Source organism: Xenopus tropicalis, chromosome 2 (genome assembly GCF_000004195.4).
Source record: "Xenopus tropicalis strain Nigerian chromosome 2, UCB_Xtro_10.0, whole genome shotgun sequence".
Lineage (NCBI taxonomy): Eukaryota > Metazoa > Chordata > Amphibia > Anura > Pipidae > Xenopus > Xenopus tropicalis.
Genome location: NC_030678.2, coordinates 31,290,464 through 31,303,880, shown reverse-complemented (window position 1 = coordinate 31,303,880; position 13,417 = coordinate 31,290,464). Strand labels below are relative to the sequence as shown.

The 13,417-nt window shown below is 46.5% G+C and overlaps 1 protein-coding gene across 1 annotated transcript in view; it reads left to right on the top strand.

Annotated features, from left to right (window-relative positions):
* Positions 1–1,938: 1,938 nt before the first annotated feature.
* Positions 1,939–13,417, top strand: part of adora2b (adenosine A2b receptor) — a 38,405-nt gene continuing 26,926 nt past the window's right edge. Inside the window, exon 1 of the mRNA XM_012957526.3 lies at positions 1,939–2,472. Within this exon, the coding sequence (XP_012812980.1) occupies positions 2,147–2,472 (326 nt within the window). The 5' untranslated portion in view covers positions 1,939–2,146. The remainder of the gene's footprint in view (positions 2,473–13,417) is intronic.

Below are 13,417 nucleotides of genomic sequence, written 5' to 3'. Positions count from 1 at the left end.
GGAGCGGTAAGTAGTTAGGTAACTCCAGCGGCTGAGGCACAGGGGGGACCCGGGGAGTTTGGGGGGGCGATAAGTAGTTAGGTGACTCCAGCTCCCAGCGGCTGAGGCACAGGGGGGACCCGGGGAGTTTGGGGAGCGATAAGTAGTTAGGTAACTCCAGCTCCCAGCGGCTGAGGCACAGGGGGGACCCGGGGAGTTTGGGGAGCGGTAAGTAGTTAGGTGACTCCAGCTCCCAGCGGCTGAGGCACAGGGGGGACCCGGGGAGTTTGGGGAGTGGTAAGTAGTTAGGTGACTCCAGCTCCCAGCGGCTGAGGCACAGGGGGGACCCGGGGAGTTTGGGGAGCGGTAAGTAGTTAGGTGACTCCAGCTCCAGCGGCTGAGGCACAGGGGGGACCCGGGGAGTTTGGGGAGCGCTAAGTAGTTAGGTGACTCCAGCTCCCAGCGGCTGAGGCACAGGGGGGACCCGGGGAGTTTGGGGAGCGCTAAGTAGTTAGGTGACTCCAGCTCCCAGCGGCTGAGGTACAGGGGGGACCCGGGGAGTTTGGGGAGCGATAAGTAGTTAGGTAACTCCAGCTCCCAGCAGCTGGGGCACAGGGGGGACCCGGGGAGTTTGGGGAGCGATAAGTAGTTAGGTAACTCCAGCTCCCAGCGGCTGAGGCACAGGGGGGACCCGGGGAGTTTGGGGAGCGGTAAGTAGTTAGGTGACTCCAGCTCCCAGCGGCTGGGGCACAGGGGGGACCCGGGGAGTTTGAGGCACAGGGGGGACCCGGGGAGTTTGAGGCACAGGGGGGACCAGGGGAGTTTGAGGCACAGGGGGGACCCGGGGAGTTTGAGGCACAGGGGGGACCCGGGAGTTTGAGGCACAGGGGGGACCCGGGGAGTTTGGGAGCGGTAAGTAGTTAGGTAACTCCAGCTCCCAGCGGCTGAGGCACAGGGGGGACCAGGGGAGTTTGAGGCACAGGGGGGACCCGGGGAGTTTGGGGAGCGGTAAGTAGTTAGGTGACTCCAGCTCCCAGCGGCTGGGGCACAGGGGGGACCCGGGGAGTTTGAGGCACAGGGGGGACCCGGGGAGTTTGAGGCACAGGGGGGACCCGGGGAGTTTGAGGCACAGGGGGGACCCGGGAGTTTGAGGCACAGGGGGGACCCGGGGAGTTTGGGGAGCGGTAAGTAGTTAGGTAACTCCAGCTCCCAGCGGCTGAGGCACAGGGGGGACCTGGGGAGTTTGAGGGGAGTTTGGGGGAGTTGGGGGGAGTTTGGGGGAGTTGGGGAAAGATATCCCTGCGCAGTGAATGAGCGGCGGAGAATAAGACTGAGCGCAGCTTTGGGGAGAGGGGGCGGGGCGGGTGTATGCAAATATAAGCTAGTCGGTGCCCTATAGGGAAGCTTATAGCCCAGGGGGCGGCCGGAGAGGCAGCAGGTTCCCACTGACGCGCTTCCTACAAACCCAACGTTTGTGCTGTATAAGTGGAACCCATGTGTTGGGTTAGTGGCAGCGCTACTGAGAGCAGCAGTCGCACAAGTTCAGTCAGTAGTTGCAGACACGCTGGTACTTATCGCTCACTGACAGGGATATCCCTATGCGCTTGTGGATTATAATGAGATCGCACCGTTGATGGACCCAATGACTCCCAATCTGGGTGCTGCTGCCTCCTTACCCCCCTATGGCTGCACCGACCCCTCAGTGACCACAGAGCCCTCCTGAGGAGCCCTACCCGCCCTTTGGCTGTCAGTGTGGGGCAGGTGTCCCTCTCCCTCCGGCCGGGGGGCCGCACTCAGGCTCCGGGGGGCCGCGCTCAGACTCCGGGGGGCCGCGCTCAGGCTCCGGGGGGCCGCGCTCAGGCTCCGGGGGCCGCGCTCAGACTCCGGGGGGCCGCACTCAGACTCCGGGGGGGCCGCACTCAGACTCCGGGGGGGCCGCACTCAGACTCCGGGGGGGCCGCACTCAGACTCCGGGGGGGCCGCACTCAGACTCCGGGGGGGGGATGCCCGTAGCGAGATGCCGGACAGGGCGCTGAGTAGCTGGGAGCAGTGAGGCATGACACACAGGCGTGGGACTTCCCGACATCGGGCTCAGGGTTAGTGCAGGGGTCGGTCCCTGTTGCCCCCCAGTCCGGATGCCTGAGGCCCCTGGGCTGCAGTAGTGGAGATGACAGCCAGCCCGGCGTACATAGCACTGGAGGTGATCATAGCGGTTCTGTCCATCGCAGGGAATGTGCTGGTGTGCTGGGCAGTGGCCATTAACAGCACCCTCAAAAATGCCACCAACTATTTCCTGGTGTCGTTGGCAGTGGCTGATATAGCCGTGGGGCTACTGGCCATTCCCTTCGCCATCACCATCAGCATTGGCTTAGAGACCGATTTTCACAGCTGCCTGTTCTTTGCCTGTTTCGTGCTGGTGCTGACCCAAAGCTCCATCTTCAGTCTCTTGGCTGTGGCCATTGACAGGTACCTGGCCATCAAGATCCCACTCAGGTAAGAGGGGCCAATGCCACATTCACAGGGGCACATACTATCCCATAGAAATAGTGACTTAAATACCTGCTCCTCTTCTTGCCCTACAACTCCCAGCATTCCCAGCTGCTGTTTGGAGATGATGGGAGTTGCTATGGAAGACAAATGTACTATTTAGTAGAAGGGCAGGAATCTGAGACAAGACTGTCCCCTGCCTTGGAAGCAGCGCTACTGGGGTTTGTTATGGGCAGAATTCTTTACTGTACCAGTTACACATCAAAGCTGACCTGCATGTTTAGGATGGGGCCCTTCTGTAGCACTAAATCTAATTATGGGTTTCTACCTGATGGCCTGTAGCCCCAGGGCACTCACTTACAATAAACATACATGTTAACAGCACACACAGACCGACATCTACAGTACAGATTTACTGTATGGTGTTAAATGTCTACAGTCACACTCCTGCCTGCCATGTGTTGTGTAAATAATGTCTGTAGCTGGCACAGTAACCCCATAAGGGCCAAATGGGATACACAACAGCATTCACAAGTGCTACAAAGTCTGACACTAATAACTGTAGGTTTATAGTGTAATCCCAGTGTATCTGATTCACAATAAAAGCCCATAGTGGTGCTACACACACGTGCTGCCTATAAACCTGTGCTCCTGCTCGTTGTGCTTAAATGCAATATTCTCTCTCTTACTATGCAATAAATATATATATAGTGACTGTTAGTGCCACAGAAATCACACTACACTACGAGAAAACACAAATTGTTATATTTAAAGGAACATAAACCATTTTAAAGTCAGAAATAATGAGAAGCATTTAGGAAGGGGATTTAAAAGGGGACATAAACCCCAAAAATAAAAATTCTACCTAATGAAGAAAATGTTATTGTAAACATCAATGTTCCAATATACATTTATTACAATGGCTATAAAGTTATTTAGAAAATGTAACTGGCGGTGAAATGATTGTCTGTCTGACTGTGTATGTTTCCTGCACCTCTGGTTCTGACTCCGGGAACAGTGTAGGGAGGCATGCCTGCGAGGCTGATATCAGCTGCATGGCTCAAGAGACGGACCCAGCAGTGCAGGAAGGGGCTGACTAACATTGCCTTTAATAGCAGTTACATTTGCAAATAATGTTAAAACTACTGGTGGTCAGCAGCAAACAATAATAAGCAATAATAATAAAGAGATGAGGAGCTGTGCGGCAGTGGTGCCCTCGGGATATACCAGTAGACCATAATCTTCACTACGGGCACCTCTGCTGTATTTTCTCACGCTGTAATGTGATGTTTGCTCATGGCACACAGGGCTGGTTATGGTAGGGGGGTTCGGTAAAAACTAATAACAGGCTTCTAGGTTGGGTTCTCCTGCTTCTACGCTGACTGAAAAATGCACCCTGGGTGCCCTGAGCCTAACAGCAGCCTGACAGTCACACCGCACATTGTCCTGATGCAGCCAGCCCTTGCCAGATGCATATTACACACAGACACAACGAGTAGCCCCCTTAATATATTATACACAGACACAAGGAGTAGCCCTCCTAACATATTATACACAGTTAGACACAAGGAGTAGCCCTCCTAACATATTATACACAGTTAGACACAAGGAGTAGCCCCCTTAACATATTATACACAGACACAAGGAGTAGCCCTCCTAATATATTATACACAGTTATACACAAGGAGTAGCCCCCTTAACATATTATACACAGTTAGACACAAGGAGTAACCCCCATAACATATTATACACAGTTAGACACAAGGAGTAGCCCCCTTAACATATTATACACAGTTAGACACAAGGAGTAGCCCCCATAACATATTATACACAGTTAGACACAACAAGTAGCCCCCTTAACATATTATACACAGACACAAGGAGTAGCCCTCCTAACATATTATACACAGTTAGACACAAGGAGTAGCCCCCTTAACATATTATACACAGACACAAGGAGTAGCCCCCATAACATATTATACACAGACACAAGGAGTAGCCCCCATAACATATTATACACAGACACAAGGAGTAGCCCTCCTAACATATTATACACAGTTAGACACAACAAGTAGCCCCCCTTAACATATTATACACAGACACAAGGAGTAGCCCTCCTAAATATTATACACAGTTAGACGCAGGAGTAGCCCCTTAACATATTATACCACAGTTAGACACAAGGAGTAGCCCCCATAACATATTATACACAGTTAGACACAAGAGTAGCCCCCTTAACATATTATACCACAGTTAGACACAAGGAGTAGCCCCCCTAACATATTATACACAGTTAGACACAAGGAGTAGCCCCCTTAACATATTATACACAGTTAGACACCAAGGAGTAGCCCCCTTAACATAATTATACACAGTTAGACACAAGGAGTAGCCCCCTTAACATATTATACACAGTTAGACACAAGGAGTACCCCCTTAACATATTATACACAGTAGACACAAGGAGTAGCCCCCTTAACATATTATACACAGTTAGACACAAGGAGTAGCCCCCTTAACATATTATACACAGTTAGACACAAGGAGGTAGCCCCCATAACATATTATACACAGTTTAGACACAAGGAGTAGCCCCCTTAACATATTATACACAGTTAGACACAAGGAGTAGCCCCCTTAACATATTATACACAGTTAGACACAAGGAGTAGCCCCCTTAACATATTATACACAGTTAGACACAAGGAGTAGCCCCCTTAACATATTATACACAGTTAGACACAAGGAGTAGCCCCCTTAAATATTATACACAGTTAGACACAAGGAGTGCCCTTATATACACAGTTAGACACAAGGGTAGCCCCCTTATATACACAGTTAGACACAAGGAGTAGCCCCCTTATATACACAGTTAGACACAAGGAGTAGCCCCCTTATATACACAGTTAGACACAAGGAGTAGCCCCCTTATATGCACAGTTAGACACAAGGAGTAGCCCCCTTAACTGGATTTCATGAATGCACAGGGCTCTTTGGGGACATTCCATTGTGGCAAATCATTTATTGCAGGAATTCCATTCCTACCTGTTCACTGCAGTGTTTGGACCTGTGTTTGGGCTGCCTTGGGAGTTATCTCTAGACACAATTGCTAAATGCACTCCTAATCCGTATACAAGCAGGTGTCTAAAGTCAACAAAAAGTGCAGTAATACAGAGGCTTATTTGCTAATAATGGACAAATTTGCCCCAGTGCAGTCACCCATAGCAACCAGATCCGCAAATAGATGTGATCAGTCTACCACAGGTGGAATACTTAAAGCATTTCTCTTATTGGTTGCTATGGGTTCCTGTACCAGGGCAAATTTGCCCAGTGTTTTTATAGGAGAGTTTATAGATACATGCTAAATACATTACAGTATTAGCACATTCGAAACATGAGTCTTTGGGAAGAGTTTCCAATACCATTTTTCTTGGATCATTGCTATGAAATGCTTTACAATGGCAGTGGCAAATCAACTTAAATGACAAGTCTAATACCCTGGGGGAGGGGGTATCAATATGTTTGCACCCACACCCCCATCGTAAAAACATACATCAGTCCGAGATCTTTCTATCTAAATGCCTCACCATAGTCGTCGATGTATCTGTATCTCTAGTCTAGCTAGGAGCATGGGTTACCTGGGAAATACAGGTAAGATGAAAGTGTGACTTTTAGATATGAATATTTTACTTTTTTTTAATTCAGTGGAGGGGGTGCAACAAACTTTTACCAGCCAGTAAACTCAGTTGGTAAAGTGATGTTCCCCCCATGTCTGTGTCGGTTTGCTCCTTTGCCCACACTGCAAAAACACACAGGCAGGTCAGTTGGCTCCTAATAAGTGTTTAATGCTAATTTTGTGTGTGCAGCCTGGGCATCCCTGATGTTAATAGTAAAATGTATAGCAAGGGGTAAACAATTTATGAAGAAATCAGAAAAAAAATGCCAATTCAAATAAAAAGTTGGGAATATTTTGCCTCCTCTTTACCTTTCCCCCCTGTGCTGCTAAAATAAGCAGAAAGATGTTTCCTCCTCTTCCTCTGATAATGCAGATTCTTTGTGCTTTTTACGGATACCCCAAACCCTGTGTTTTGGTATTCGGGCAAATTCCTGAATCCTTTGGTTTGGATTTGGCTGGATACTAAACAGAATCTGAACCTGAATGTCGGATGGCAATTGCCAGCGCAAGCGGAAAAAGCTGGTGCGTGCGCTTTGGCACAATTTTATCACTACAAAGGGTTTGGATTCGGTTCGGCCAGGCTCTTGGATTCAGCTGAATCCTGCCAAAAATGTCTCCGATTTGGCTGAATTCCGAACCAAATCCAGGATTCAGTGCATCCCTAGTGATTTTAGCAACATTTATGCCCAGGATGCCCCTATGGTAAATGCTCAGGGTAAATGCCCCTCTGCCCTGCTCTAAAACTAGCCCTGCAACCTTTCATGACCCGAATATAAGCCTTTTGGCCATAAAGCTTCTTTCTCACTCCTGTTGTCATTGTGACATCCTTAGATTTTAGAGTAGAAGTTGGAGGTATGCAAATCCATATTTATTGATACAGCACCAACATTTTCTGCTATATCCCTGCTACAAACTAAGGAAATGGGCACAACCCCTATACATTAGATTAGATTTAGAGGTGCAAAGAAGCACAACAAACAGGTAAAACAGGTAAATAAAAAGAGCTGAAAAATCTGTTTATATTTTTTATGGGGGCCGTAAACCTGCACAGATTAACTTACTTGCCTTTCCTCTTCTGTCTTAGTACCTGCAGTATTTGTGTGTGTGTGGGGCCCCCGGGGATGAAGGGGTTACTGATGTGGTGTAGTTAAAAGTTTTATACTTGTGTGCCATAGACAATTGTTTGCCCGTCTGAGCTGTAGGGCACGTATTTCTATATAACAGATGGATGAACCGTATGTTCAGGGGCAAGTGCAATAAAACTTAACACAACAATTACACAATAGAAGCTGTGCTTTTTTTCTGCTTGTTCATAACCTAAACATTGTCATTTATCATCTTGCTTTAGCCAGCAAAAAGCCCCCCCCCTCCCCCAGTACCTGTAAGTTACATTTTACTTTTGAAAATTGGTCTCTCTTAGGGTGAAGACACAGAGCTGCTTAGTAGCAGCTACTTGTCATGGCTACTTAGGACCGTGGCAGACGGGGAGATTAGTCGCCCGCAACAAATCTCCCTTGTCCCAGGTGACTAATCTCCCCAATATGACATCCCACCGGCTTGAATGTAAATCGCCTGTGGGATGGCATATGCAGGGTGGCGATTTCCCGAAATCGCGGAAGTTTTCTTGAGAGGCAACTTCGGCGATCGCGGCGCCACGTATGCCATCCCACCGGCGATTTACATTCTCACCGGTGGGATGGCATTTTGGGGAGATTAGTCACCTGCAACAAGGGAGATTTGATGCAGGCGACTAATCTCCCCGTCTACCACGGCCCTAAATGCCAGAAACGCCAGAAATACCCTGCCATAAAACAATACTGAGAATTGACTCTGCTAAACACATATAGAGACAATTATCAGTAAATGATCAGCATTGTCAATTTCCGTAGCTGTGACAAGTAGCTGCTACTAGTAGCTCTGTGTGTCTTTACCCTTAGTGTAGCGGGCGCTACTGCACTCTTTACAATAGTAAATTCACCACTGATTGGGACACTGGGGTTAACCATGGGTGGGGTAAGGGGGCCCTAAAGGTTATAATTAGTTATCTGAAGTACTGCAGCTTTGGGCCTAAGGGCTCTGGCACACGGGGAGATTAGTCGCCCGCGGCAAAACTCCCTGTTCGTGGGCGACTAATCTCCCCGCGGCAGCGCGATTTCGCGCAAATCGCCCTGCCGCGTCTGCCATCCCGCCGGCGACTTACATGTTCGCTGGTGGGATGGCAGGGGGAAGGCAACTCGGGGAGATTAGTCGCACGCGAACAGGGAGTTTTGCCGCGGGCGACTAACCTCCCCGTGTGCCAGAGCCCTAAGGTTGAAGACACATGGAGCTACTTAGTAGCAGCTATTTGTCATGGCTACAAAATGCCAGAAAATACCCTGCCATAGACAATACTGAGAATTGTCTCTGCTAAAACACATGTAGAGTCTTTGTCTATTTTAGCAGCTGTGACAAGTAGCTGCTACTAGTAGCTCTGTGTGTCTTCACCCTAAGGGCTCTGGCACACGGGGGAGATTAGTCGCCCGCGATTAACTCCCTGTTCGCGGCGACTAATCTCCCCGAGTTGCCTACCCCTGCCATCCCACCGGCGAACATGTAAGTCGCCGGCGGGATGGCGAGTCTTTTTCGGCGATTTCCGGAAATCGCCCCGCCGCGTCTGCCATCCCGCCGGCGACTTACATGTTCGCCGGTGGGATGGCAGGGGTAGGCAACAGGGGTAGGCGAACAGGGAGTTAATCGCGGGCGACTAATCTCCCCCGTGTGCCAGAGCCCTAAAGCTTTTTGAATAAATTCTGGGCCTTGTGTTGGCTCCTAATTATCATGCTGATAGTTTTCATACCATTGGCCATTTAGTCGATTGGACAGGTTAGAACATTTTTGTCAGATAATGATAAAATCTGTGCGTCTGCCAATTATTTCATGTTCAGAACATCATCCGATTTGTATTTTAAGGGCTTTATCCTACAATTTCAGTCTGAATGTTAGTTTCAGATTGTTGTATTTAACTGTACAAATGATATATGAGAATTAGCCTTTACGCTCCAATCAGCTTTTGGATGTGCCTGTACCCAGAGCAAATGCATTGGTGTAAGTGCAGGGACTCAGGCTGGCACAGAGGCTCCAGGTGAGGCACAAGGAAAGGATGTTCAGGGGCTTAGGGGCTGATGCTCAACCTGCATTTATCCACAGGCCAAAAATCAGCCCAGTGTGGCTGTATCCTTACCCTTTCAGCTGCTCTATAACTTCCTAATCTGAGGAAACAGAGCGGCAGGCAGGTTACTAATGCTTACTAACAATAGCAACCAATCAGATGAGGGGCAAAATAATAATAATTATAGTGAAAAAATGATAATTTCCCATAGCATTTTGCTATTATTGTTCCAGCCTTTATTTTGTTTTTAAATATTGTTTTTGACATAGAGCTGCAGCCAGTGACCTAAAGTGCTTGTTGGCTCACCCCCTGAGTTTCCTGTGAGACAGTCAGGGAAATAAGAAGGAGGAAATCACAAGTGATCACTTCCTAATAGGAAGCGCTTGGGTATCGCTGCGGGAGTTACTATCACATGGGAACACAGGCAGCACAGTGTGCAGTAGGGTAACTTTGCCCCAGGGCACACCAACTGCATGTCTCTGTGCCCAACACTTATACTCTTCCTGGCAATTCTGTAACAGCTTGAAATCCTTCCATTGAATCTTATTGCTTTTCCCTGTGCCAATCTGCAGCCACAAAACAGCCGACACAATGGCCAAGCCTACGCTCAGGCCTGTATTGCAGTAGCATATCCGTGCCAAAAGCAAAAGTAGTTATGTAATAGTATTTGTAGGCTCTTTGTATCAGCTGTAAGTTATAAATAGCACAAAGCACTTAATATCAATATTTGTTTCCATATGGGCAACTCTGTGTGGGTACAAGCTTGTGCGAAAGTGTATACATGTTTATAATATAGGTGTGAATCTGTGTACAGTATACTGAATTCTTTGAGGATTATTGACTCAGGACAAGGCGTTTTATACACCATTAGTAATATTGGAAACTCTTAATTAAAGGGGTTGGAAACCCAACCATAATGCTGTCCCACTGCAGCCCCTAGTTTTGCCATAGAAGTTGCTGAAAATATATATATAGATGCAAGAAAAATCACCAATGAGTACTCTACTGACCAAAAACCTAATTTTAAGTGGGTTAACAGAACTAACCAATGAGAATGCCGATTCTCAGCACTACGGTTGGCTTTTTGTTGTTAATTTACATATAGAGATAATGATGTCATTTTTTTACATTTATTATATGACACTGGAATCAGACATGGGGGTAAAGGACAGATTTGTTATGTAATAAAAAGCACTATGTTTGCCCAGGAGCAGTAACCCATAGCAACCAATCAGAAGGTAGATATTACTGATCACTTGTTTAAAAGCAGCTTATTGGTTGCTATGGGTTACTGATACTGGGCAAACATGTGGGCATTTGTGTATTGTAAGACATAACGTATCCTATACTTTATAATATAAGAATAGAAGTAAAAAAATGTGGACGGAGTAAATGCAAATGATGAGATCTATCGCGGGCGATTACTTGCTCTGTTGGACATTAGTTAGGGCAGAAGGTAAATGTTTCTTCTTCTGCACCAGTGGGAAATTGGAGAACTAACACTTGTAAATAACTATATTGCAGATGGTCTCTTTTTGGGGGAGGCTAAACCTCCCTAAATCTTAATTATTCTCTCCCTGTGTCTCCACAACGACATTTTAGCCTAATTGTTTGCAAGGAAAGAAAAGCTGAGTTAATTATTTTACATTCTCCCCCTCCACAGAGCCGGAATAATGACATTTTATTTAATAACTGACTGTGAAAAATTTGGGACGTCACTTGTAACAGTGACAATGGAAAGGGAAGCCAGGGATAGAGAATTACTCATTGGCTTTTATCTGTTTCCTGGAATTACCTGATTATCTCCCAGGGAAATCGTGTCGCTGTTATTGAACGCCCTGCACCACCTTTTATAATGTTGCTTGCAGTACAGATAAACAAAGGGGATCGCTACATTAGTGTTGTTATTTGACATATTCGGTAATAAGTGCGTGGTGTTGGCTGTCATTGACCTATTGGTAAACATAGTATCCTATTGCATTACTTTTTTTTGCACAATCCAGAAATCATATCGTTTCTGAAGAAATAGCTCTAAGCTCTAACACGTGGGTTCAGTTTTGCATGGAGTCTGTATATTTCTTGTGTTTTTGTGGGTTTCCTCTAGATGTTCTGGTTCTCCACCCCAGTAGGCCAAAACCATACTACTAGGTTCAATGACTCCTCGCAATTGTGTGCATGATTGTGCTCTAGTGTGCAAGAGAGATCAGATGATTAAACATTCTCTATAAAGCTTTGTGCAATGTCATCATTATATAAAAAAAGGATAATAAAAATAACAGTAACCAGTAATTGGACCAGTTGCTGAGAACAATTCTAGTCCTTTCTCTTCTCTCCTCCCCAAGTGGGGCTGTTTAGAGCCCGGGCCAGTGGGTCAGTGAGCCGCTTATGGGGGCACTGTATATTATACTAAAAGTAACAGCATGAGAATGGAATGAGGTTGCTATCAGATTTTCAGGAATAAGATCATTGTTGCAGTGCATAATATGTTGTGTGTGTGCTGTGGTCTATATAAAATAGCAAATAGGAATAAATGAAATATAAACAATCTAACTTGTATACGCAACAAAGGTGGATTTGGTACATTCCACAATGTCACTCTGGGGATAATGACACAACAGTTGGAGAAAACACCAGCCTACCCCCTGCCATCGGGAGGTAACGCCCCATCCTGGATTTAAAACACCAAGTGATATAACAGAAAAATGTCAGGATAAAGGGTATTGTTTGGGGGGAAATGATCTGGAAGCTCTGGGTTAGACACCTAGAACCTGTTCAGTTATGAGAGCTAAGGGTGTATGAGTGTGCCCCTGCATAAAAGATGCTTCATACCAACTTTATAGTTTGATAAAGATAAGAAATTGAGGGGGGGGACATGATGGCAAGATAAGATTAATGACAAGATAAGATGTGCCGGAGATTTTCTTCACATTTGGGGCCCAGACAGAAGATGAAATTGGTTGCCCCACATTAGTCTTCTCTAGTGTGACGACTAATCTTCAAATGCTTTCTCACCGGCAATAATCTAAATCCCTGGTGGGAAACCGTTCTTTTTTACGAAGTTGCCCTAAATTTCCCTGTGAAGCTACTTTGGGTGACTTGGGAAAGCTGAGGAGACTTGTATGCATTCAGGGGAGATTAGTCACTGCACTAAAGGAGATTAATCAGTGGGCGACTAATCTCCTTGTCTGTAAGGGCCCTTATCCTTCAAATATTCTGATTTAAATCATATTAAACAAGATGCATAAAAGAGATAGGGAAGTGTTACAAGACTGTGTCACAAGACAATACCCAATGGTTACTGTGCCAATACTCATGAATGTGATGGAACCCTGAAACCGACAGTAGCCTTGACCTGCCTGTAACTGCAGGGTTCCCTTAGTAGGTTGCACCTTCACCCACACACACACCTGATTGGACCTGTGCCCCAAAAGGGACAACATTGTTTGTTGACACAGGGCTCAAAACATGGTGTTGCAGTGTCAGTACAGAGCCTCCGGCAGAGAAGTGCCCACAGCTTTCATCTTCTGTCATTAAATCCCAAGTTAAATCACTACTAACTAGGCTAATAGGGGTCAGGGAAACTTAACCTGATGCTATTTTGTTCCATTTTCCCAAAGTATCTGGCAGATGCCTACACTTCATTTCAGGATGTTCAGTAAATATATCATATTGTATTACTAATATAGTCTGAGCTTTCAGAAGGAGCCAGCGCTACACATTAGAACTGCTTTCAGGTCCCAAGCCAGACTTGGATTTCTTACTATTGAGTGCTATTCTGATATCTACTGGGAGCTGCTATATTACCCCTACCTATTGTTCTGCTGGGAGGGGGGCAGATATCACTCCAACTTGCAGCGCAGCAGTAAAGTGTGACTGAAGTTTATCAGAGCACAGGTCACATGGCTGTGGCACCCTGGGAAATGAAGTATATGGCTAGCCCCATGTGGAATTTCAAAATTAAATATATTAAAAAAATGTGTTGTGCTTTTAAAAACAGATTTCAATGTAGGATTCTACTGGAGAAGTTCTATTAACTGGGTTTTGGAAAAAAAACAAAACAAAACAGTATGTTATCTTGCCATCAGTATTCTTTTAAATCTCATTGTAGGATACAAAGGGCAAGGGGA